Below are 27,138 nucleotides of genomic sequence, written 5' to 3'. Positions count from 1 at the left end.
AAGCCCCTGTGTCCAACCTGGCCTTGAACACTGCCAGGGATGGGGCAGCCACAGCTTCTCTGGGCACCCTGTGCCAGTGTTCTCATTGTAAGGAGGATAGTCTCTTCCTTACTCCTCAGTTTACCTTCATTCAGTTTAAAGCTGTATGAAATGAATGCCATATGAGATGAATACCATCTGAGATAGCATATCAAAAGTCAGCAATGTGCTGACTTCTAACACAGGCTCCTGAAAATACAAACTTTGTCATGAGGAGCATAGTTAAACTTGTACTCAGCATCCTTCCTTTCTGTGAGGTTGAGAGTCAAGTTAATATTTGCAAGGTGAGCTACAGCAGGATTTAATACTAGCTGTGAAAATGGATTGAGCTTGAAATTCATGAGACATTTACTGTGTGATGTGAGATGGATTATGGAGAATTCCAAGGAATTTAGAGTGTGAAATAAGAATTTCTTCTTAATTGCCAAATTGCTGAGGTTGGAAGGGACCTGTGGAGATTGTTTGGTCCAGTCGCCCTGCTCAGAGCTTGGTCAGGGCTGTGTCCAGTGATGGTTTGAGTATCTCCATGAGTGGAGACTCCACAATCTCTTTGGACAACCCGTTGCACTGTTCACCTACCCTGTGTAGAATCACAGGATCAGCTGGGTTGGAAAAGACCTTTAAGATCATCAAACCCAACCTATGCTGCAGGACTGCCAAGTCCACCACTGACCCATGTGTAGTGCGAACCGTTCTCTTCTATTTAAATGGGGATTCCTGTGGGTCACGTTTTTGCCCGTTGCCTTGCGTCCTCACTGAGCATCACTGGGAACGATCCGGCTCCATCTTAACTGGTATTTACGCACATTGATAAGATTCCCCTGAGCCTTCTCAAGGCCAAACCATTCTCTCTTATCCTCTTCTTGTATAACAGATGCTCAGATCCCCAAATTATCCTTGTGGTCCTTCACTGGACCATTATGTCCATGTCTTGTACTGGAGAGCACAGCACTGGGCACAGCGCTCCCAGTACCCTTCACCAGTACTGAATAAAGGATCACCTCTCTCAGCCTGCTGGCAATGCTCTACCTGCAGTGGTGAAAGAGCTGGTGGCCGCCTTTGCTGCAAGGGCTTGTGGTTGGCTTGTTGTCACCAGGACATCCAGATGTTTCTCTGTGAAGGTGGTTTCCAGGTTGGAACTGGATGATCTTTAAGGTCCCTTCCAACCCAACTGACTCTGTGGTCAGTCTACTATAGCAGCATTGTTCATGGATGCAAGTGGAACTTAAAGGCTTTTATTTCTATTTAATAGCATTACTATTTTAAGCCTTGTAGAATTATTACACCAGGACCAGAGAAGAAATGAGCTCTGAATTTTTATTGTCTTTTTTATAGATTCGTACATTTTTAATAGATTTTAGAGATTCTGACAGATTTTTATAGGTTTGAATTGAGGTGGGCTAAGTTATTTTGCAGAAGTGTGCCCTTTAGCTCATAGATGTTGATGCCTTCAAGCCTGAGATGAGAAGTTGAGCAACCTTATAAAATGTCGTATCTACAAAGGACAAGGTGAAGTCATAGTGTGAGTGATTACAGCCTGGTTCCATGTGGCATGAGCTGGGGAGGGCTGTGGCGTTGGCCATCTGCCAGTGCTACTATGAGGAACAGTTCTGTTTAGGTTTTAATGCATTATCCAGCTGCTAATAGAGTCATGGAATGGTTTGGGTTGGAAGGGACCTTAAAGCTCCTCCAGCTCCAACCCCTGCCACAGGCAGGGACCCCTTCCACTGGAGCAGGTTGCTCCAAGCCCCTGTGTCCAACCTGGCCTTGAACACTGCCAGGGATGGGGCAGCCACAGCTTCTCTGGGCACCCTGTGCCAGTGACTCAGCACCCTCACAGGGAAGAGCTTCTGCCTTAGATCTAGCTTCCTTATATCCAAATTTCTTTCTTTTAGCTAATCTTAGTCTACTTTTTTAGTTGCCTGTAGTTTGTTTCTGCTCCATAGCAGCATAGTACTTGTCTGTTAATACCAGTAGTACTAAAGGTGCTCTTTTAAGCTGAGATCTGTAAGGGCAGGACTACAAACCAGTCTGGTTTGAATTTAGAAGAGCCCAAATAAGCATCTTAGCCATGGAATCTTAACTTTCTTTGCATCATAAAGCAACCTACATGTTGTAAACTGGTTGTTTAACTCTCCAGGCTGGAGAACAGCTCTGCTTTATGAAGCTTTGGCCTGGGGCACAGTTTTACAGTCACACTACAAACTGAAACCCAGGGGCTGGTTTTAATGGGAAAGTTAATAGGTCCATAACCAGAGGGTACAGCATGTGTTTCTGTACCTTGAGCTATGCAACTTACTGCTCTTTTGGTCCTCATAAAGCAAGCATTGGGATTTTTAACAGAAGTTGTAAGGAACCCAATGATGATCAAATCCGGAAGGAAAACTGCTCTTCTGATTCTGCATAGGGGTGGTTTCACCTTTTAAAGCCTTCATTCCATAAAACCTGGTGAAAACTGACAATGCCCTGTACCCAGGACGGGCAGTGTGATGTTTGATTCCACGTGTTCCCGTCAATGTGATGAATAGCTAAATGATTTTAATAGTGTGTTGTTTGTCCATTGAAATTACACCACCTAAGAGCACTTTTGCATGTAGAAACTGATGTCTTCCATCACTTCCCTGTTTGCTGCTCCCAAGGGTGCAGATTGTCCGTATTTAAGTCTGTGGTCAAACATCTAAATTCTTGTTTTGGTATTTTCCTGTAGCTTTTCTCCCTATTCTTCTTCTGCCAAGTAAAACCTGATGAATGTGTCTGTTAAGTGGATGGGATACAGTGAATTAGTATTAAAACAGGCTTCCTTTTAGTTCTCCTTTACTAAAATAGATACTCGTCTTGGTTTGGTTTGTAGCAAATCTTCCTTGCTTAAGCTTGAACTAAAGCTTAGAATCGTAGAATCATAGAATAGTTAGGGTTGGAAAGGACCTGAAGATCATCCAGTTCCAACCCCCTGCCATGGGCAGGGACACCTCACTCTAAACCATGGCACCCAAGGCTCTGTCCAACCTGGCCTTGAGCACCGCCAGGGATGGAGCATTCACAGCCTCCCTGGGCAACCCATTCCATTGCCTCACCACCCTCACAGTAAAGAATTTCTTCCTTAGATCCAATCTAAACTTCCCCTGTTTCAGTTTGAACCCGTTACCCCTTGTCCTATCACTACAGTCCCTGATGAAGGGTCCCTCCCCAGCATCTTTGTAGCCCCCTTCAGATACTGGAAGCTGCTCTGAGGTCTCCACGCAGCCTTCTCTTCTCCAGGCTGAACAGCCCCAACTTTCTCAGCCTGTCTCCATACAGGAGGTGCTCCAGTCCCTGATCATCCTCGTGGCCTCCTCTGGACTTGTTCCAACAGTTCCATGTCCTTTTGATGTTGAGGACACCAGAACTGCACACAATGCTTCAAGTGAGGTCTCACGAGAAAAGCTTAATGCTTTTACTCGTGACTTTTAGGGTGGGTACCTTGTTCTGAAGGAAGGAGAACATAAGGCAGAAGTGGCCCATTTCTAAGCCTGAAAATGCCATTTCATTCCAGCAGTTGCACTATAGAAGGGCTCCAGCCACATGAATTTGTCCTGATGAAACTCTCTGCCCTGTGGCTATTTTAACCACACAGGAGAGGAGCCTGCAGTGAGGAGCATGTACGGTCATGTCTCCTCAGTGTTACTTTGCTACAGGGGAGATTCTTATACCTGCTCCAGCTTTCAAGTCAGGGTTTGCATGAAAACAGCTTGCAATGCCTTTTGGTGAGGATTAGCCAAGAGTAATGTTGCTGAGGGATCTGTATCTGGTGGTGTAGGGTGGATGGCAGGAAGGGTTTTAAGGTGGGCCTAAGGTTGCCTTAAGACATGGGTATTGATAGCCAGAAAAGAGAACAAAAAGCAAAGTACAAAAGCTTTGATGGTTTCTTGAGTTTTCCAATAGAGGCAACAGGGACATGGAGCTAAGCTGGGGCTTGGGAAGTCCCTCAGGGGTCAAACACTGGGAGAATATTGGGGATAAAGGTCTGCTTGGCCTGTTCTTACCATCTTCCCTCAGGGCAGGACATCAGAGGCCTTTTGTCTGAGCCAGTTGCTGCCCATTTCAAGTTCTTTCAGTTCTGCTGGATGAATGCAATTCAGCCATTTCTTCAGGACACCCTGCTCAGATGGGCTCTTTGTTGCCTCTTTGTCTTGCAGGTCTGAGTTAGGTAAACTCGCATCCTTCTTTTAGACTTCAGGTCCTGGTTTAGCCTCTAGCAAATGTTGTTTTCTACAGTCTGAAGATTTCAAGCCTTGATACTGCTGGTGCTAGATTCCTGTTAGCTGAGCTCATGGTGTGGTTTGACATGACTGGTGAACTGGGGTAATGAGTGGTTGGGGAGACATCTCCCTTCCTGCCCCTGACCACAGGCTGCTTCTGCTGCTCCTCCTCTGTGCTTGTCTAACATCTGTAGCAACTTCAGGCAGCTGTGGTACAAAACTAAGCCAGTCCTAGAACCCAAATCACCTTCACTTTGTTCCTGATAGCTTCCTGAACCCCATTTTCATGGAGGGTGGCATGTTGGTGGCTGCAGCGCTGTTGAAGCTCATCTGGAAGCATCAACCTCTCTTCTGCCTCAAAGTAAAGTAAATGAAGGCTGAGGCTCCCAGCAGCAGTCCTGAAGCAATCTCCCTCTCCTCCAGCCCCTTTCACAGGCCAGCTTTACAACCAGCAAGGCGTTCAGACACCGTGTGTGCCAAAAAGAGCAAGTTTAGTTTATTTTTAACATCTCCAACACTGCCTCCCCACTGGCTGCTCGCTGTGAGGAGGAGGAGGAGGGTACAGAAAGCTCCATGCACTTGTCCAAGGCCTGGAGCAAAGCCCTGCAGTTCTTTGCTGTTTGCAGCCAGCAGACTGGAATGATGCTGACTGTGGCAGGCGAGGGAGGAGGTTTTGTTTGCTCTTTTTCTCTTGTACTGCATTCATTTCTCAGGCACCATCTGCTTGTGGCTGACTGATCTGCAGCAGTAGCCAAGAGGCAGCTTTCTCCTTTTTCTCTTAGTGATGCAAACTCATACCATGGTCCGTGCCTTTGCTACTGCACTGGAAATCATTTAGAAACTGGGCTAGTTGGTGGTAGGACTTAGCCACTTACTCACTAACCGATGAGAGGATGGACACAGGTGGTGTTACTGGTTCCTCAGTGAATAATGAACCTAGCTCTGGGTGGCTTTGAGTTGCCAAAATAGCACAAAACAAGTTGATGTGACTGTGTCTTAGCCTTAGACAGGAGAGCCTGGTGTTGGTGTGCAGCTTCCTAGTGGAGAGCCTCCAGTTTGAGCTGTCAGGGTTTCCTTATACTGATCTTTAGAGGCTTGTTCCAAGACCAGACTCGGTAGATTTTAAGGATGGGAACTCCTGTTAAAACTGGGAGGTGCTAATTTGGTCTTGAAGGCTTTGGCAGAGACCTGGTTAAGTCATTGAGAAACTTAAGGAAGAAGTCTTGCTAAAGATACCACTTCTGTTAATGATTGTGGTGGTCAAATTCAGTTCTCTTGCTCTGGTATTATCTGGGTAGTTTTTATGTTTGTAGATCTATAACTTATTTTAGGAGTGGACTCCAAAAATCTCCTTTAAAAACGAGTCTTTATGGATTTCTGCTAAGTGCTTTGTATGAATCAGTGTAAGATCCAGGTATAACTACAATGAATCTCTTTCTGGTTTCCCTCCTGCAGAATATGACAGATACCTAGCATCTAGCAAAACCATGGCAGCGGCTTACCTTGATCCCAACTTGAATCATACACCAAGTTCAAGTGCAAAGACTCATCTCAGTACTGGGATGGAACGTTCCCCAGGGTCCATGGAACGAGTCTTAAAGGTTTTCCACTACTTTGAAAACAGCAGTGAACCAACGACGTGGGCCAGCATCATCCGGCACGGAGACGCTACTGATGTCCGAGTAAGTCTGCTTTGAGCATTAGCAGGCCATCTTTAGCTTAAGCGTTAACTTAACACTCAAGGAATGGGAAGTTAAAGGCTGGAAGCAAACAAACTGAAGGTTTGGAGTTCATTTTGAAAGAATCTTCACCTGTTGTAAAGTGTCAGTAAGTTCAGGAGAAGCTTTATGTGATACCAACTCTCCTTGAGAACCAACAAAACCTGATGTATGATTGTGTATTATCTTTAACGAATACTCTTCCCGTTTCTGCACAGTAGAAACTTGGCATTTACGACAGTGGTTGTCAGTCTGGGTAGCACTGCTGATGCATGTCAGTTGACTTTTAGTACTTTGTGCTCCCCAAAAGCTTGCGTGACCCCTTATGGCAGGAGTGGGAGCTGGAATGAAGGTGACATTAAGTGACACTTTTCATATGAACTAAATAATTTAGCATATTTAAATGTAGGTTCTATGTATTTGCATGTTTAAAGTGTTTAAATGTGATGTGTACATTACAAAACAGCCTTGTTTGAGCACTCATTCCCCCATGGTGTGGGGAAATGGAGCTGAAGAGTCCATTCTACCCCCCAGTAAGTCCCTTTGTTCCCCTCTCCCCCCCAGTCACCAGCTGCTTGTGTTTTTACTATGTTGGTCCTTGGGCAGAGCTCAAAGTTGGGGGAGTTTTAAGAATAACTTTAAGTATCTGTAATCTGAGAGGTGTGTGGAGATGTTATGTGTGCATGAAACCCAGTGGTTATTCTGAAGCGTAAGTTCTCTCTAATGTTGAGACCTTTGCTACACTTAGTCCTTGCATTTTTGAGGTGTTGAGGTTTTTAAGCTGAAATGAAGCTCTCTTTAACATGTCAGATGCTTTTAAAGCTTCGTGGTTTGGTTGGCTTTTAATGATTCTCCAAGAGCAGACTCTTGCGTGGTGGTGGGTGGTATGAAAGGTTGTTTCCTTCTCTGAGGTTCTTATTGTAGATGCAGGTTCCCATCTGTTCACTGCTTCCAACGTTTGTATTCTCTGCATGTACATTGAACTCCACAACAAAACCCTGGTTCCAGTCTGCTGAAGGGAGCTGTCAGGAGTTAAGGAGCTCTGTTGTCTCCTGCCCACCATTTCCTTTGTGCAAGAGAAAACCAAGTAAAAAAGACTGAGGTTTTGAATGTTTTCTCTTCCTCCTGTTTATTTTCTAGCATGGCTGTGTATGAAGACACCAAACAGCATTCCTCACAAGTAGATCTTGTGACCTTGATCGTAGGCCTTTGAAGTTCAAGGAGTTTCACTGTTGATGATAAGAAAAGCTCTCATCAGTTCAATGAGCTCAGATCTGTGTGTAGGAACTTGGTGAGCAGACAGAGCTGCAACAAGAAGAATCATTGTCATCAATAGCACATGCTTTTTTTTATATGGAATAGGGAGTTTTGGGTACCGCTTGAAGCATCTTTGCTCTCTGACTCAAGTAAGATGGTTTGAGATACCTGATGTGATTGATGCAATTCATGAAGTGTAGTCCTTAGTACAAGGGAAGAAAAAGTGTGTCTCAGTATGTTTTTAACCTTGCAAGCCTCTACTGTGGATGAATGTCTATGGATCCCTACATGGGACTTGAAATATGAAGGTTATCTTTCCAAAGAAGTACATAGAAACTTGAAAAACAAAAGCCGAGATTACATCTGTGGTTCCTCCAGCTCAGAAATACCTGTGGTTATGGGCTTTAGGGATCCAAAACTTACACTCCCTGTAGGAAACTCAGTGCTGAGTTCAAGCTGCAGAGTTACAAATCCTTGTTCTAAGCAAAAATATGCCATAGCTTTGTATAAAAGCAGGATCAAAAGAACAGGTGAGGAGGAGTTACTGGGGACTTACCTTAGTTTTTAGCTTTCTTATGTGCACATTAAATGGGATTGTTGTTTCTGAAAGTGATGGGGTTTTGTATTGTTCTTTCCTGATGGAGAATGTGATGGGTTGCTTTTAAACTTTGTTATTTCAATCAGTGTGGTTCTTTACTTTGCTAAACGGGGCCAGTGACTGTTGATTGTGCAGGTACTCCATAGTAAAGATCCAGCACTGATGTATTACCGTGTCCTGACATTTATTCTAGAAACACTAAACCCTTGTTGGAGGAGAAGCCTACATTCCATTGGAATGACTGCTGTTCCAGCACGCTGAATAATTTAAGGTTAAAATAACCTTTAAGGGGTTTTATGCCTTAGCTTTATCCCCCTTCCTTTTGTGGAGGAGCTGGTCTGCAATAGAACTACATGGAATTACAAACCAAGGAGGAGGCTGGTGCTGGGTTTGGCCTTTGGCTCGTTCCCAAGGAGCTGTGTAAGAATATTCAGAGGTGAATGCCTTTGAGACAGCTCTGCAGTGCAAAGGAAATGGAAAAAGGGTTTTCAAGGCCACTCCCTGGTTGGCACAGCTCCTGTGGGATGGCAGCCCAGGAACCCTTGCAGTGTCCAAAGGAAGTCAGACTTGGTCTGGAATCTCCAGGGGAGCCAAGTCAAGGTGAAGCAGAGGACTTTGGGGAATGTGCTGATACCAGGGGGAAATAAGGGTGGAACTTTCTCTGCTGAGTTGTGATTTCTGACATCTTCTGTTTCTAACAAAGTCAAGTTTGTCGATGGAAAGGATGTGTTTGACAGTGAAAGATGAGAGGAAAGGCTGTTTTATATGTCTTTTATGGCTTCCTTAGAGTGCAAACAGCGAGTACCTTCTATACCTTAATCTTTGATCATGTAGGGAAACCCTTTTCATTACAGAACTCGTGTTAAGCTTGTATGAACAGGACTTAGCATTCTGTAAGCAGCTAGACTAAAGGTCTGATTTCACTACTGTTTGTCTTGAACTATCTTTAATGAAGACAAGAGTGTGGCTATATGTGGGCCTTGCTTTGAGAACTGGCTGTGGCCCTCTGCTTATTCTGGATGGATTTAGTCCCTCAAAGACAGCTGTTTCCTCGGAGGGATGAGTCTGTTTTCTGCAATGGATTCAAGGGCAGCTTTTCAATTCTTGGAAATGCTTTCTTGGATTTCAAAGAGCTGGCATGCTTTCCTTACCCTTTTTTTCTGCTTGGCATTATTCTGAAGACATGCTTCATTTCCAAGAGAAGAAGGCAAAATAAGGCTTTTATGAATGTGCAAACAGTGGTGTCCTACCACAAATGTGTATATAGATAGCCATGCAGTTGCTGGAGGAAGAAAGGCTGTTTATCTTCCCTGTTTATCTTGGCATGGCTTGTTTGGATGTGTTGTCTACGTGCATATTCACAGAGAGGGATTTGCAGCTTTGGGGCTGGAGAGGATGCAGGGCATGCTCTGCCCTGTTCACGGCCTCAGGTGTGGCATGCAAGAGGGTGGGCGTTGCTGAGGTGGAATGTCTTTGGTCTCCAGTGCACCCTGAAAGCAAACACTGCCACCACATCTGGATCAGCAGTTAGGAGTAAAATCACCTTTCTGTGTTCAGGAGGTGGGGTTGAAGCAGAACTGGATATTCCATATCAAATACATTCTGTAGTTGATAAATGAATGCAGTGCATTTAGATTGAGGGCTTAGAAAACAGACGTTGGAAACGTGTGAGCCCTTATAGGTGGCTTTAAGTGGAAGCTGCATTCCCACCCCAGAGGTGCCCAGCTTGCATCCATTACACCTTCTTTTAAACGTCTAGTCCTTAAAGCTTATTCTTGATTCTTGAGTGGTAGTTGGGAGAAGTAAAGATGACATTATTTATGTGGCAATAACAACCAGACTTCTCAAAGTAGGCTATTACCAGACATGTGTCATACCTTGAATCACACACAGGTTGGTTTTCTTCCAGTTCTGTCTAAAACATAAGTGGATAGAGATGGCATTAAAACTTCAGCTGTCAGCTTTGTCCTTACTTCTGGAGTTGGAGAGAAGCATGGCCAGAAGCCTTTGACACATAAAGATACAGTGTCCAGTGCCCTCTTAACCTGTTCATCATTCAGATGTCTTTTCCCCCCTTTCTCTGCAGTAGCACCCTGACGTGGTGGCTTCTTGAATGCTGACAGAATAAGAACTCAAAAAGCAGAAGGAAAAAAGGACATCTTCAGCTAAGGATATATCTAATTTAAATTTGAAGTCAAGGGGCGTGACTTGCCTGTGTCCCATCTCTGCGTCATGGACAAAGACCAGAGCAGTTTCATCAGCTTCCCTACTCACCTGCAGAGCCTGATTTTTCATAGGTAGAAGGCAGGGATGTGGGGTTGGAAGACTCTGTATTCCAAACTGGAACTTTGTAGGAGGAGAAGAAATTACAAGGAAGAGAACTCTTCCCTGTGAGGGTGCTGAGGCCCTGGCACAGGGTGCCCAGAGGAGCTGTGGCTGCCCCATCCCTGGCAGTGTTCGAGGCCAGATTGGACAGGGCTTGGAGCACCCTGAATCCTGAATGTGCTTCAGCCCCTCTCATGAGATTCCAACTGATTCTATGCGAAGGGCTGAATCATATTCAGCCAAGACATCACTAAAGCGGTTTATTGAGCTGCATTACTGTGTTAGGATTTGTTGTTCTTTCCTTTTTGCCTCTCTTCAAGCCCCATCGTGTTGCTGTACTTTTACCCAGCAGTGCAGGAGACCTGAGTATTTGACTGGAGATCCAGTTTGTGGTGGAGGAATGGAAACAGGCTCTACAGTTCAAATGATGCCCTATTAGACAAGCGTTTCTTCTAGCACTCGTGCCAGCTTCCTTCTTGCTGTTTGTTTGCTCATGCTGTGACTTTAGCTGTGCTAGCATAGGTGGTGTGCCTGTTTGCCAGCCTCAGTCCAAGGTAAAATGAATGATTATCTTAGCGTTGCTTTTAATTCAGATCAGTTCTGTGATCTTGTTACCTGCATCCTCTTGCAGACTGACACAGTTGAGAACACTGCAGGAAGAAAGGAAATACCTGTTCCTGCAGGCATTGCAGTGCTGCTGAGGGAATCAGGTATTAAAGCCTTATTTGTGAGCATCCCTCAGCATCCACTGCAGCATTCCTGCTTTCCAGACATTGCTCGAGAAGGACATTGCCTGCCTTGAAAAAGGGCAAGAGGTTTGTCAGTCTGACCTCAGTCACTGAGAGCTCTGACTGTGTTGTTATTAAATACGTGCCTCCCTTCTGAGAACTTCTGAGTACCAAGAACTCAAACCTATGGAGCTGCAACTGTGCTCAGTATCAAACCAGAAGGTATATGGTCTTGTGATAATGAATCTAATTCTAACAGACAAAAACCACCTTTGGTCTTTAGAATGCTTGTGCAAAATACTCTTGAGACACACACCCAAAATAGCATAACAGCTGGATCTGTGGATGGCTTCAAGTCAACAGCACATCCTGCACTGGTGTTTAACCATGCAAGTGCTGGATCCAGGGAAGCTCTTAGACTTTGTGAGGATAGGGGACTTTTTACAAGGGCATGTAGTGACAGGACAAGGGGGAATGGCTTTAACCTGCCAGAGGGGAGACTGAGATGAGCTCTTAGGCAGAAGCTCTTCCCTGTGAGGGTGCTGAGGCGCTGGCACAGGGTGCCCAGAGAAGCTGTGGCTGCCCCATCCCTGGCAGTGTTCAAGGCCAGGTTGGACACAGGGGCTTGGAGCAAGCTGCTCTAGTGGAAGGTGTCCCTGCCCGTGGCAGGGAGTTGGAACTGGAGGAGCTTTGAGATCCCTTCCAGCCCAAACCAGCCTGGGATTCTATCAATTTCTAGTGAGTTCTGGATGTTCAGCTTCTGAAATTGTGAACATTTAAAATACTGTTATTTGGGAAGTGTGCGGTGGGATCACGAAAGTGCTGATTCACCTGAAGGCTGGAACGCTGCTCCAGCTCTGCTCCATCAGTGCTCTCAGGGTGTGCTTGGAGGCTCTCTGTGGAATGACGAGTGAGTGTGGAGAGGTGCTTTGGGTGACAGATCTGTGTATGGCTTAAGTGACAGAGACACTGAGGCACTTCTGTGGATGTGTTGCTTGAGTTGATGGTATTGCATGGTGCCAAAATCCCAGGCACCACAATAAGGTGTTTTCAGGCTATAGTTTCAGTATATGCTTGTTGCAGGGCTTCAGTGGCAGAGTTCTTGTTCAGCTGGATCAGTTCCCCAGTCTTGTTTATTGTATGAGTGTCCTGGGTTCAGCAGTAGCAGTCATTTTTCTCCTTAGTAGCTGGTGCAGTGCTGTGGTTTTGACTTTCAGCCTGGGAACAGCGCTGATAACACTGATGTTTTTAGTTGCTGCTCAGTAATGTTTGGTCTGACCTAGGACTTTGTGAGTCTCAGCTCTGCCAGGGAGGAGGCGAAGCCGGGAGGAAGCGACAGGACACCTGACCCAAACTGACCAAAGAGGTATTTCATACCAGAGCATGTCATGCCCAGGATATAAACTGGGGGCAGTTACCCAGAAGTGTAATGTGTACAGATGTGTTTGCTGGATCAGTGCAGGAGAGGGAAAGTAGCACAAGAATGAGAAGAGGAGGGATGTGGGCTTTTCTCTTTGAATGTCAGACATGGGCTCATCAGAGGACAACCTGCCTTTTAGTGCTGTGAGGGGATGCTAGAGCTTTCCTGTATGGAAATTGTAAGTCCATTTGCATCAGAGCTTTGTAGTTTACTTGTGTCCAGCTTTGCATTTAAGCGCCCCATATAATAGCACCCAGGATTGTATACTTGATACATAAATAGCGTTTGCCATATTGGAAGTGCTTCACAAACTTTAACACAGTGTGCTGTGTCAGAGGTGCTCCTTAGAGACTTTTCCTGATGCAAGACACTTTCTCCTTCCTACTAAATAGGGAAATGAGGTTTGCAGTCACACTGGGATTATATATTCCAACCTCAATTCACTCATTGTAACACATCAGCTTTGTTAATTTACGAGCAAGCGATTCGTTTCCCCTCAGTTCCAGAAGCACAAGGTATTGCTGATACACACAGGAAGAGCGCAGGGGATCCGGTGCCTTTCGGCCTTTCTCTTGTCTTGATTTGTCAGCAGCCTCCTGAGCAAACTGTGCTGGATATTCTATTTTTGGGCACATTCTCCTAATTGAGGACAAATATTAATCTGGTTTTAAAATGAGCTGTGTTGAGTATACGTGGGTTCTTCAGACAAATGGGTAGGAATGAGCGCTAACCAGGTTTCTAGCTATTGAAAAGCTTTTTTGGGGTTAAAGGGAGGGAAAGGTGACCCATCACTTCCCTATTAGTGATAGAAGTTCCTCTGAGGACTTCCCATTCTCTTCTGCTCAGCCGTACAGCCTGTTTTATGGTCAGGATATAAATGTTAGCTCTGGAAACCTAATGAAAGTCAATGCGATTACAGGCAACAGCATTCAATGGGCAGACGATGGTGCGACTTCCTTACAGTTGGGAGGTGTTTATGACAATAGACACATGAAAACTCCTCATGGAAACTGATATTCGTGTGGGTACCTTGCATATACCCAAAGTGATCTCTGGAGGAGGTTTCTGCTGGAGTCAAGTTTGTAATCCAGGTTGAAGCCTCGGTGTTCCTTACCTGCTTTTGCCCTGCTCGAGGATGCATCTGAGGAGCTTCCTGAGCTACAGGGCTGGTTGTAGTAGAGTCTGCAGAGACTGCAGGTTTCTTTAGCTGGGCTTCCAGTTAAAGGATTGTCATGGCACGTCCCGGCAGGGTCTTAGTCACTGTTGTGCAGTGCTTAAGTAGTTCAGCTGTCTGGAAACATCTGATTAAGCATTCTGATCACTACCCCAAGGAACATCAGGCGTGCTTCTGGCAGGGCTCCTCATGTTGTGGCCATGAAAGACAAGAGAAGCTGTCACCCATCCTGGAGGGATGGCAGTGGCTTTGTTTGACACGCTCTGCTCGCTCTGTGGAGCCTGTCCAGAACACGAGGAGACTCAATGTGGTGTTCACTACCCCATTGCAGTTACACACTGACCTGATGGTGACTGTGGTGCCAGTGCAGGTCTTGGACATTAATCTTGTGCTGTTTGGGAATAGCCGCCAGATAAAACAAACCCTGTCCCGCTGCATGGGAACTGTTCATAAGCTGCACTTCCTCTGCTGTGAGTTCCTGTTGCTGAAGGAACCCACTGGTTGATGCTGATAGAAGGTGTGGCTCGAAATGTTCTAACACCCAAATTCTCTGGTTTGTTAATTAAAAAGTAAATAAGTGAATAGATGTCTCACTTGAGAGGCTTCCCCTGCAGAGCAGCCCTTCTGAGTGTATTAATCCCCACATTGGCTTATTCCATCAGGTTTTGGTGCTGGCTGTGGTTTGTTGCTATCTGGAATGAACCCTCAAAAGCAAAGAGAAGCCACTTAGGGTTTTTGTTCCACGAAAAGGCTCTGGGGAGACCTCAGAGCAGCTCCAGGGCCTGAAGGGGCTACAGGAAACCTGGAGAGGGGCTTTGGACAGGGGACTGTAGGGACAGGGCAAGGGGAATGGCTTTAACCTGCCAGAGGGGAGACTGAGATGAGCTCTTAGGCAGAAGCTCTTCCCTGTGAGGGTGCTGAGGCGCTGGCCCAGGGTGCCCAGAGAAGCTGTGGCTGCCCCATCCCTGGCAGTGTTCAAGGCCAGGTTGGACACAGGGGCTTGGAGCAAGCTGCTCCAGTGGAAGGTGTCCCTGCCCGTGGCAGGGGTTGAAGCTGGATGAGCTTTAAGGTCCCTTCCAACCCAGTCCATGCTATCCTAAGTCTCTGGGCCACGTGACAGACGTAGTCTTCCACATGCATCCTGCACGCTTTGCTGTTTGTGTCCATCTTCCAAGTTTGGGCTCGCCATTGCTTGGCAGTGAATGTCCAGCTCCTGGACACAGAGGAAGACAAAGGGTGTTGGGAGACACAGTGGTACCGACACAAATGATGCCTCTGAGGATGCTCAGGCCACTGCTGTTGGAGGCAGGGTGCTGGGCTTGATGGAACCTCTTTGGATTCAGACTCTGTGTTCTTACTGAACACAGGTTGTGTTCCCTTCTCCTGGAGAGCCTTTATTGGTTTTGTACATTTCACTGTGTTGCTTCTGCAAGATTATTTAAAGGTTGCAGTTGGAGAAGACGTGTGAGCTGATCTAGCAGCTCGCTCTCACCTCACCAGAAGCACGATTCCACTCCTACATGTGTCATCTTCCCCCTCTAGTCAGATTTAGTGCTTCCTTAGTCTCTTCTGCGGTTTTCTGCTTGCTTCCTTTGCAGAATTGGGGTCTGAAACAATTCCTTTGGGATATGAAATCATGAACTTGGGGAAGCAGTTTCATGCTGTAAAAAACCTTTTGCCTCACTCACTCCAGCAGCCCAAATCTGACTCCTTTAGTACTTCCACTGGCTCCATGTTGATGTGGCCTTAAACTCAGCGCAAGAATCATCAGCTTGTGCATCTGTGTGTATATGTGTGCTTGTGTATTATATGTATATACACACTCCCACATGAGCTTTTCCAGGCCATTACAGGGTCAGAAGCAAAGGACTCTGAACTGCTGAAGGAAGCAGTGTCTGGGAGCAGCAATAGCCCGTGCTCCTGCTGAGCTCTGAACTGTGCAGTGATGGGGATGTGCTGCCTTGCAGAGGGAAGCTTTGTCTCCTTGGGGTTGTAGGCAGCAGCTCTGATCGCCTGCTGGCTTTCTAATGTGGATAAGAGGAGGACAGCCTGGCAGGCTGCACCTTGCTAATCCATGATCCAGTAACTCATCTCAATTTTAGTTACTGTGTGTTAGAGCTTTCTGACACGGATGGGAAACAGTGAAGTGTTGTGATTCATTCTAAAGGTTCCTTTCTTGAGGAGAGAGCCTCAAACACTGAGATTTATCGCAGGGGAAACAAGCAGGACATTGGTTTTGTTTGAGAATCTGCCCAAATAATTGTTGCTTGCCTCCTTTTATAAGGGATCTGTGCTGAATCTCCGGAGAAAATGAGATGGGGGATGAGGAGGAAGGAAACCAAGGGGCTGTGATGTGACCTACCAAACCCTGCTGCTGGGGTATTAAATAGGATGAAAGTCTGAGATGATTTTCCATTTGTAGATAGAGAATTCCTTAAAGGGCTGGATGTGGTTTTTGAACAAATACATCTTGCTTTCTTCCTCAAATGTGCTTCTTATGTATTGGCTTTTATGTTATTCTGGTTTACGTAGAGGAAATAGCGGCTTAATTCTTTTAAGATTAATGGAAATGTATTTACTGCTGCTTTGTGGAGCCATGCTGGGAAAACGTCAGAGATTGTAAATGCTTGTCTGAAATAGGAGCTTACAATTGCACATGTTTGGTGTTCTTACTCAGGCTGATACCTGATTTATTGCTTAGTGTTTTGTATGAGTTATTCTATGGTAATCGTTCACATGGTAAAAGTGTGTGTTTCTCTGTTTTAGGGCATAATTCAGAAGATTGTGGACAGTCACAAAGTGAAAAACGTGGCCTGCTATGGGTTACGGCTCAGTCACCTGCAGTCTGAGGAGGTTCACTGGCTACACTTGGACATGGGGGTATCCAATGTGAGAGAGAAGTTTGAACTAGCCCACCCTTCAGAGGAATGGAAGTAAGGCTACAAATCTGTTCAGCGTCAAAACGGAGTCATTGAAGTCTTTTTCCTTGTAATAAAACTCTATTTGCTTCACTAAGAAAAATCCTCTTGTGGTGGAATAGGGGGAAAAAAGCAAACCACCAAACTTATCACAAAGGTGTAAGTGGTGGTGTGTTTCGTTTAAGGGGCTTTTGTTGTTGAAAGGAGCTTCCTGCAAACTGAAGAGAACAGGTAAGTGTAACTTGGGGTTTAGAGGAGGCATAAAGTAGGAACAGAAATTGTAGAATCATAGAATGGTTTGGGTTAGAAAGGACCTTAAGGTCATCTTGTTTCAACCCCGTGAAATGGGCACGGACACCTCACACCAGACCATGTCACCCAAGGCTCCGTCCAGCCTGGCCTTGAACACTGCCAGGGATGGGGCAGCCACAGCTTCTCTGGGCACCCTGTGCCAGCGCCTCAGCACCCTCGCAGTAAAGAATTTCTTCCTTATATCCAACCTGAACTTCCCTTGTTTCAGTTTGATCCCATCACCCCTTGTCCTGTCACTACAGTCCCTGATGGAGAGTCCCTCTCCAGCATCCTTGTAGCCCCCTTCAGACACTGGAAGCTGCTCTGAGGTTTCCACGCAGCCTTCTGGGTCATCTTCATGTTGCACATTCTCTTCTGTTCATGCTGCATTTTATTGGTTGTGGGATGTGCATCAATATTTTCCCTTCTGTACCTCACAAGAAAGTTTTCATTGATCATACAGTGAAATCACAGCTTGGGAATTAGAGAATCCGGGAATCCTTTCCAAGATAGTAGTGCTGCATATAAGGTATAAATAATTTATAGTGTGGACATTTGTTCAGTAGTGTACAAGTGTCAGTTCCATTTATGTGTGGCATTACACCTTGCATTATACACAGTACAGAACAAAGTCAGTTTTACAAGCAGAGTTTGCTATTGTTTTGAAGTTTGTGGAAAGGAATTGTATAAATACTCATGAAAGAGCTATGATAAGCTGTAAATTATTCAGTACCTTTCCAGGGTGTCATCTAATGTTTTATCACATGTATGCAGCCTGACATACCTTTTAAACCCATAGAGATTTGCTGTGCATAATCAAAACGCCGCTGTCATATTTGTAATACCATAACACAGGGTGTTTAAGATCATATGACAGCCCTTGTAAAAATATTTAGATGAGTAAAGGGGGAGAAGTCTTGGAATGGTTCTTACATTAAAAGCTTCCTATAGTGTTAATAAAGCAGTAACTGCCTCTCGTGTGATTTGTTTGGGGCTTTTTTAGTCATCTAAATTTAAAGGGCTCTATATTCACAGTGTTCAGAACTCAGATCTCAGCCCTTCTCCTGCACTCATCCAGTTACTGGAAGTTACACTGATTGTCAGTAGGTCGTACATAAAAAGTTACCAGAGTAAAATCAATCTCCTCTTTATAGGCAGCCTTTGTTGGGTGCTCTACAGTTTATAATCTGCCAAGGCGAGCTAGTGAAGGGGAGATACAGCGTGTCTGACTGTGCTTCAGATGACATGGCTGTAGTTAGAGTTTAGGAAGGTTAAATTACAGTGAACAGGTCACCCAGAGAAGCTGTGGCTGCCCCATCCCTGGCAGTGTTCAAGGCCAGGCTGGACAGGGCTTGGAGCAAGCTGCTCTAGTGGAAGGTGTCCCTGCCCGTGGCAGGGGTTGGAACTGGGTGAGCTTTAAGGTCCCTTCCAACCCAAACCAGTCTGGGATTCTATGACTTGAGGGCAAGATCACCCCAAATTCTGTCACTTCACTTCCCATGGCAAAGAGTTCAGTTTGAGGAGCACTCAAGATTCAGCTTTGCCAGTGGTAACCTCGGTTACATTGCAAAAGGCGAACAGGAAATCACTGCTTATGGGAAGTCTTTTTTCTCCCATCCTCACATTTGCTTTTACATAGCACTCTGACCTTCTTGCTATAAAAAGACCTGTATTTTGCACGAGGTAACAAAGGGCTGAACTATCTTGTGGTGCTTTTTGGTTTGTTTTAAATCAAAATCAGTAATACTAATATTACCTTTTCCTACCGAGAAGAAAGATTGGCACGAAAGGTCAGACAGAAACCTTTCATTGACTGTGCCTGCCTCTTCACTGTACATTTACTTCAAGGATGTTTGTGCTTCTTAACTGGATTAAACCAAATATCCTTCTTCCATTTTATTTTATTCTCTGGCAATGAAGATAATTCCGTCCAACATCAGAAGATTCCAAGTGCATCTAAATCGTGGTGGAAAAATGATCAGAGTTACAGTTATCATTGGAACTTCTTGCTTATTTGTTTGTAATGGTTTGACCAGGAAATAAGTATTCTGGAGTCTGCTGTGCTTTATGTCATGTTGGGTAATGCTGTCTGTCTTCTTTGAGTTAAGCAGGATTGAGCACTCCAGAAGAATTTGAGTGTAATTCCATGCAATTGCTTTAGAATAGCCATAGTCTTCCCAATGCCATCTTGAGGGTGTTAGTCGTTACTCAAGTCCAGCAACAGTGCTGCTGTTGGGTTTTCTTGTGGTAGAATAAACTGTTAAAGGTTCCTTGAGCATTTGCTTGTATGATACCTGTGCGTGTGAGGTGATCCCAGATGACAAGTGAAATACACACAAAACCCCAGGGCTTTCTTAATTTCATTTAAGGCAATAAATGGAGTGGATTTGGTTGCTTCAGGTTTCCTCTTCGTGTTTATGCTTGCAGGGCAAGTGTTAAACTCACTTTTTGATGAAAAGCTTCCTCTTCACTTGTAGTAGTATTACTGTTTTAATGATTGGATGCTTTCAAGGGCATTGGGGGGGAAATGGGAAAGAGCCTTCATCCCTTCATCTTCACCTCTGTACTGGTAGGTGAACCAGGGGTAGCAGGATGTGGGACTCTTAAATCTGAGATAGCATCAACTCTTCATCATTTTTTATAGTACTGAGCCTTAAACAGCAGTCACAGGTGTCTCTAAACATGGTGTGTGCCCAAAGCACCCTTCTGTTTGCTGGTCGTCTTTGTCCCATGGAAATCCCAAGATGTTCAAGTAACACATTGTATGTGTTAGAACACCCTGTGTTCCCCAAGGGGTAGACACCTTCTGTTAGGTTTGTAGACAAAGCAGGTCCTTGTAACCAGGTGACATTCATGCTTTGGCTCTAACAGGTAGCAGGTGCCCTGCCCCAGTCCTTAGCAGTCCCCTACTATAAGTTTCAATAGCTGCAATACAAATGCCTTGGCACTGGCACAAAGCCCAGACCACCTGCACAATGATTCAGTGAGTTAAGCTGGTCTGACAGCTCTGTACCTCTTTTCCTCCACAGTGTGCCTTCTCCACTCTTTTGCTTCCAGTTATCCAGTCCTTTTCTTCTTTGAGCCTTAATGCTCGTCTAATCCTTCAGCAAGCTGATTCAGTTCATTGCACTCACACAAGGCTCTTCCTTTGTCTGCCCTTTTTGTTCCCATTTTCTCCTTTCTCATTATTTAACTGTTGATGTGAACTGAATGGGAACCTGCTGGAAGCGACCTGTGTGCTTGGGACTGCTGAGATAATTTCTTTCCATGCCTTTCAGAAGGTTGTTGGGTGTGTGGAGCTCCTCTATGGGATGTGCAGCAGGTTGGGTGAGCCTTGTGGGTGATGGTCAGGGGAGAGGCCACTTGGTGTAGGTGGGAGATGAAGAACCCGTAACCAGGGTAAGCAAGTGGACCAAGTGTTCTTTAAGCAACCCAAGGAAGTCTCCAGATCAGTGATTCCAGGTCTGACTGGGCTTTAATGACCCTGACACTGGAAGGGAAGCACAGCAGGATGCATACTCTCCAGCATGTTCCTGGGTCTCTTGGAACAGTTCTTTGTGTAGGTGTAAGGAAGGCCTACAAAGTGATGCTTACCGGAATCCAGTTCTTGCAGTGTGAGCCTGGGTTGTAGTGACCATGAAATAGTGGCGTCTCAGCTCCAGGGGGAATGAGAAGGGACTGTGTCATGGTTTAACTGCAGCAGAGTACAGATCCCAGGTCTCCAGAGGACTTTCAGTGAGAATCCCATAGGCAGCAGCTCTCAAGAGTCGAGTCGTCCTTTTGGCTTCAACAACTACACAGCAGCTAGTGCTTGTTACTCAAAGGGAAGCTCCTAGAGCTCAGTGTAGTATATGCTGTGCTGTGGAAAGGTCACTTCACCTTACAGCTTAACTCTGTTGATGCCAACCTGTCTGCAGGTCTGTGTGAAGACCCATAGTGTGTGGCTGATTGCTTATGTGCTCTGGTATAGGTGCAGAGCAGTGAGTTCCATAGTGGTCTTCCAGGCATAGTTCTCTCAACCATAAGGAGCCATCAGCTGGGATACTTGCACAGAAGGCAGAGCTGGTTTGTGAGAAAGGGACTTGTCATCCTCATCACTTGGCTGTGTTTCAGATAGGAGATTTAGAGGAAATTAAAATCAAGCCCATCCTTGAGATGGCCTTTGGAAGTCAGCTTCCTCATTCCCATAGGCATAGGCAGAGCTTAGGTTATTAATGGGTAATGAAGGTCACTCTCAGTGACTCTCAGCCTACAGCCAAACTGTTTGGCCTTACCTCTTTTCTCAGGAGATCCTGTTGCAGAAAGCAGTTAAGAAGACAAGTCCCTGTAAAGGCGCAAGAGTGCTTTTCCCATGTTTTCTTTATTCCCAAGAGAAAAGGCATTCGACATCCTAGGATCATAGAATCATTTAGGTTGGAAACGATCCTTAAGACCAAGTCCCACTGTTAACCCAGCACTGCCAAGTCCACCACTAAACCGTGTCTGTCCCTCAGCACCACATTTGCATGTCTTAAATACCTGCAGGGATGGTGACTCCAGCCCTGCCCTGGGCAGCCTGTTCCAATGCTGGACAGCCCTTCTGGGGAAGAAACTTTTCCTAACATCCAATCTAAACCTCCCCTGGTGCAGCTCGAGGCCATTTCCTCTTGTCCCATCCCTTGTTCCCTGGGAGAAGAGACCAACCCCACCTCTCTCCATCCTCCTGTCAGGCAGTTGTAGGGAGCGATCAGGTCCCCCCTGAGCCTTCTCTTCTCCACACTGAACCCCCCAGGTCCCTCAGCCGTTCCCCATCACACTGTGCTCCAGGCCCTGCACCAGCTTCAGTGCCCTTCTCTGGCCCCACTCCAGCACCTCAATGTCTCTCTTGTAGTGAGGGGCCCAGAACTGACCACAGGATTCAGGTATCCTGCACTAGATCAGGTTGACTGAGACAGTTTGTGTGCTCTGTGTAAGCTCATCCAGCTCCAACCCCTGCCATGGGCAGGGACACCTTCCACTGGAGCAGCTTGCTCCAAGCCTCTGTGTCCAACCTGGCCTTGAACACTGCCAGGGATGGGGCAGCCACAGCTTCTCTGGGCACCCTGTGCCAGCGCCTCAGCACCCTCATAGTAACTTTCTTCTTATGTCCAATCTAAATCTCTCCTTTCGGGTGTTCTCCACCTCTCTCGTACCTCCTGCAGTCTGAAGGCTTTAGTTTAAGAACATGTTTTCTGTGCACAAGAAGACCGAATGTGCAGTTTTCTTGGTGAAATAAGCTTGCCATATGTGGAATAATGTTCTCTGGTTTGTACCCAGTGTGTCTGTGTTTGCAGTTTCTAAATTCCCTGTTTCCCGTGATTTCTATTGAGCCAGTATATTTCCAATGGTTTCAAAGCAGAGGATACCGCAGCTGCTGTTGCAGTGGAATCCTAAGCAGCAGTAACTCCTAGTAACTTCCTATCAAATCCCTGTATAAGTCTTTGATTACAGGCAGCCAAACCGCTTGCTGCAGGCCTGCTAAAACCAACAGATTGAAATGTTGCAATATTTGTTCTTATCATCAGAGGAGATGGTTAAATAGACTTATTTTTGGGAAGGGCTGTAAGGAGTTTTACACTTCTGATACGCTGTACTGGCACACCCAAAGGGATGAGGACATTTGTTATCGGTGTTCCATTGCTGGAATGTGTTAGAGGAGGAAGCATGCAGTGTGTGTCAAACATTGTGGGCTCTTACCACAGGATAAGCAATAGCAATAAATTTAAGGATTGGAAGCAGAAGTTTAGGGTTTGAGAGGCACTGGAAGTTTGGAATAGGTCATGGATCAAGGCCAGTTCTGAATCTCCTTCGCTCTGTGGTGTACTGTTAACTTGAAAAATAGGACTGTCACGTCAAAAACTGGTTCATTTGGCCTTTGCATACATCTTGGTGATGAATAAGGAAGTAGGAAACCTTCCTACAGAGAAATTCCTTCTGGAACAATTTAGAGGTGAATATTACAGCGCTTGGTCTGAGAAGGAGCAGGGTCATGTTGTCCCCAACATAAGAGGACTATGGAGATGCTGCGAGGGCTGGAGCAGCTCTGCTCTGGAGCCAGGCTGAGAGAGCTGGGCTGGGGCAGCCTGGAGAAGAGAAGGCTCCTGAAGGGGAGACCTTAGAGCAGCTCCAGTGCCTAAAGGGGCTGCAGGAAACCTGGAGAGGGGCTTGGGACAAGGGCCTGTAGGGACAGGACAAGGGGAATGGCTTTAACCTGCCAGAGGGGAGACTGAGCTGAGCTCTTAGGCAGAAGCTCTTCCCTGTGAGGGTGCTGAGGCGCTGGCACAGGGTGCCCAGAGAAGCTGTGGCTGCCCCATCCCTGGCAGTGCTCAAGACCAGGTTGGACACAGGGGCTTGGAGCAAGCTGCTCCAGTGGAAGGTGTCCCTGCCCGTGGCAGGAGTTGGAACTGGATGAGCTTGAAGGTCCCTTCCAACACACCATTCTCTATGTTCCTTGAGTAAGCCCTGGTTTTAGCTGCAGGATGGGGCTCCTGGTGAGTAACACTGATTGCTACTCTTACTTGCAGCTGCAGGATCTGTGGTGTTAAGTACCATGCTTGTCATAACCAAAGAGAAAGGCTATCGTATGTAGTCACATCAGTGGTTATGGCAGCTTATCTGCTGCCACTGCCTAACTGAGGTCTCCCTTCCCATGGATCTGGACATGGTTGTTACCTGCTCCAAGACTTGATTCTTCAGTCCTCACTGAACCGTTGAGCAGGTGATGACAGAGGTCTTTTGCAGGCATCTTTATGAAATGTCAGATACTGCATTCCAGTTGAGTTCTCTTGAGTAGTCAAAAGAGGGATTTTCCCTTTAGTTTTCTGCCTTTGTTTTCATTTGATCCTTATTTTTACGAGTGTTTCAAGAAGTGCTTTATGTGTGAGAAAATCTCAGTTATTCCTTTTGTCTCCCCTGTTTAATTCTCTTTTTCTTGCTTTCCAGATATGAATTGAGGATTCGATACTTGCCAAAAGGATTTCTGAACCAGTTCACTGAGGACAAACCAACTCTAAATTTTTTCTATCAGCAGGTACGTTCAGTTCTGCTATTGCTCAATTTGGCGGGTTTGGGATGATTTTGCTGGATTTGGCACGTTCTGGATTTGTTTATGCAGATAATGTAACTGCAGAGACAGAGTAGATTCAGGGTTGCATATATGAAGCGGAAAGGGCAGGAAGCCCATGGCATCCTTCTTCAGAAGTGGTGAGGAATGTTTCCCAAAGCCGAGCTAATTCTGCAGTTGTCTTCTTTACTCAGATAAAAGTTACTGTTGTTCAGCTGATTTCCTATAGTTATTTCACCCTTTATTATTGCCAGCAGGAAGGAGTGGGCAGTTTCGCTAGAATTCATTGGAATTACAGTGAAAACAAGTGAAAACATGTTTTTTCCACTCTTTAGTTTACTTTCATGCTTTGGGTATCTGTTACTGATTAGTAAAACTACATAATAGTTAAAGTTTCTATACATTAAGGACCTAAATCATACTTTCGTTCACTTAAATACTTCAAATCTGCTTTTAGACTGGGAAGCTCGAAGTACAGCTTCATGCAGGTATCTTTTAGAGGAGTCTGGACTAGGATGGTTGTAGTACCCCATAGGAACAGACTTTAAGAATCCATGCATCTGTGAGAATTCCAACCTATTGCTTATTTCCTACTTGTTAGGTGGGTCTTTCCTGCTCTGTGTGGTATGTTGTTGATATTCATATGCTGCAGTTTGTCTTACTAATAGAGACAGGTTGAACCAAATGGAGGTTTTTTTGTCCTAGTTTTAAGCAAAACTCACTCTATGGAGGATTAGTTTTAGTCTGGATTACTTAAGGGAGTCATTTCCCAGAGTATTGTCATGATAGAGATGGAATAAGGTAGGAATGATGGAATAAGGTAGGAATGAGAAGCAGGGGAGTGTTGTCAGTGTAAATGGCAGAGCTCAAGAGCTACACCAGGAAAGCTCTGGAGTTTGGGTTTGAAATAGGATTTAGTTTCTGTTTTTGGAACACCTGATGCATTTTGTTGTGTCAGAGGAACAACAAACAACATGGTGATACTGCTACTCAGATCCCAAAGGCTTCCACCAAGGAAAACTATCCCCATGATTCCTTTCTGTTGTGTCTCTGCCTCATTCAAAAATACCCTGATCTTGGATTGCTTGTTTGGGGGGAATAAACCATGAATAACCCATGATTCTCGAGCGGCACCCACTAAAATTAGGCTGTAACTGGAGCTGGTCCAAAGTGTGGCACTCTTCTGCCCTTGTGAACAGACACGTTTGCAGATGAGGAACCAATATTTCTGAAGAAAGAGGAAAACACAGTCCTCCCCTCTGTCCAGTACTTCATCTGAAAGCAGAATATATCCACTAACGTGCTCATACTCATTTCTTTAATGTCTTCCACCCCTTACTGTACACACACACACCTGCCTCAGGTAAATGACTTGATTTCTTGAATGTGTGATGAAGTTTTTGCATTGATGTATGATGGAGGTGACTTCTGAGGAGACAATCACAGTGCAGTGATTCTCTGGATGTAGCATCTTAGTTTAACTGAGCTGGGTGATACACTGTTTCAACCTGAAAATGTCTGGATTTTGGCAGCTTTTAGGTACTGCCAGGGGTTCTTGTGGAAACCACAAAATCCTGTTCTCTTTCGCTTTAGCAGCAAGGGGCTTTCTTCATACTGACTTTAAACATAGATTTTATAGTGATAGAACAAGGGCTTTGTGCTGAAGGAGTGGAGATGTAAGTTAATTATTAGGAAGAAATTCTTCCCTGTGAGGGTGCTGAGGCGCTGGCACAGGGTGCCCAGAGAAGCTGTGGCTGCCCCATCCCTGGCAGTGTCCAAGGCCAGGTTGGACACAGGGGCTTGGAGCAACCTGCTCTAGTGGAAGGGGTCCCTGCCTGTGGTAGGGGATTGGGACTGGATGAGCTTTAAGGTCCCTTCCAACCCAAACCAGTGTGGGGTTCTGTGATTTGTGCTTCCAATGATACAAAAGTGGGTGATAACTTATCGAATGATTTGCTGCACTCCATTATGACTCAATAGCTGGGAAGCTTCCTGCAGCATCCTCTCATTTGTGCCTCAGAGAACTACTTTTTGAAGCAAAGAATTTAAATTGCCAGGGGGATGTTTTTTACCATTTTGTGAGAAACACATTTTTACTAAATAGGGAGAAATGATTAGAAATAGATCCAAATGGCTCGGAATAGCAGGAAGGTTTTAGAAGGTCATCAGGAGCTGATACGCAAAGATGAGAGCTCCGAGTGTGTGACAATGCCCTGAATCCTGCTTCTGTTACAAAAGGAAAATCAGAGGTTCTTGTCTCCTTGCACACCATTTTTGCTTCACTTCCCCTTTCTTTTCCGCCTTACCCTGAAATATTTCTAAATGCAGTTCTTCAAAAGTCACTGTTCTTTGTGCTGGGAAGTATTTGGGTCTCCATTGTCATGGAAATGAGGCGCACACATTTCCAGAGCTGTCATTCTTTGTCCATGACTGTTTTGCTCCAGAAGTCTCACTTGGCCTCTTGAATACATTAGGAAAATGACTTTTCTCTGGTGCACTGTTAAGGCAACACCACTGACTTAAGAGAAAGCGGCAGGAAATGAATTTGAGCAGTAACACTGCATTATAAAGCACAGCGACAACAGGGGGAGGGATGTGGAAAACCAGGGAAAGATGATTTTTCCCATTCTGTCTCATTGTCATTCCGGCAACATTTTAACATCCTCTTTTGCTACCCTCAGCTCTCAGACACATCGTGTTGTACAGAGGCAAGAACAGCAGAATGTACAGAAATCATACACGCGCACATGGCTATCACAAGCTTTCTGCACAGAAATAACCACGTTAGAGATAATGAGCATAGGACCTAGTTATAGAACTCTGACAGAATAACGTTCTGTAATCAAATTGGTATTTGTAGGTGTAAGTAGAAGTCGAATACATTGCCGTGTCATGTGTTATAAGAGAGAAAATAGGAGATTTAGAGGACCAGATGCTGCCCATAGCTAAGTCTTTCAAGATGAGGCTGAGAACCTATTTCTAACTAGATAACATCTAAACACATGTTGTCTGGCTTATTAAAAATGTATAGCATCAGATTAAAAGTTCATGAAGAGGAAAAGAAATCTGGTGACCTCTGTCACCCTGAATGGTCTGTGGGGTTTAGAAAATGAGATTGTTCTATTGAATGTGAGCTGCAGAGCAGTGGTGGTGTTGGAAAAGAAGCCAAGTTTGAGTAAGAGACTAAATCCTCAAGTGATCTTCATCTTCCAGAAGAGCACAGAACGTTTGTAAAGATAACAAAGTGTTACCTTAATCACTGTCAACAGACGTGGTTTGTTCATACAATTAACCCAAACCACAGTTACCAGGCTGTTAAACTGAAAACTGGCAGGTTTCTCACTTCGCATG

The 27,138-nt window shown here is 45.3% G+C and overlaps 1 protein-coding gene across 25 annotated transcripts in view; it reads left to right on the top strand.

Annotated features, from left to right (window-relative positions):
• Positions 1 to 27,138, top strand: part of PTK2 (protein tyrosine kinase 2) — a gene marked incomplete at both ends in the record, with an annotated part of 140,626 nt that overhangs the window by 16,534 nt on the left and 96,954 nt on the right. For 21 of the 25 annotated variants that reach the window (XM_080610836.1, XM_080610843.1, XM_080610841.1 and 18 more), the window contains 3 exons: positions 5,765 to 5,959; positions 16,264 to 16,430; positions 23,667 to 23,754. In XM_080610836.1, coding sequence (XP_080466962.1) covers positions 5,765 to 5,959; positions 16,264 to 16,430; positions 23,667 to 23,754 — 450 coding nt within the window. Of the gene's footprint in view, positions 1 to 5,732; positions 5,960 to 16,263; positions 16,431 to 23,666; positions 23,755 to 27,138 lie in introns of those variants that run through there. The other 4 variants (XM_080610839.1, XM_080610845.1, XM_080610828.1 and 1 more) reach the window with 2 other exon arrangements.

Source organism: Psittacula echo, assembly GCF_963264785.1.
Source record: "Psittacula echo genome assembly, chromosome: 2".
NCBI lineage: Eukaryota > Metazoa > Chordata > Aves > Psittaciformes > Psittacidae > Psittacula > Psittacula echo.
This window is presented reverse-complemented; position numbering and strand designations above follow the sequence as displayed.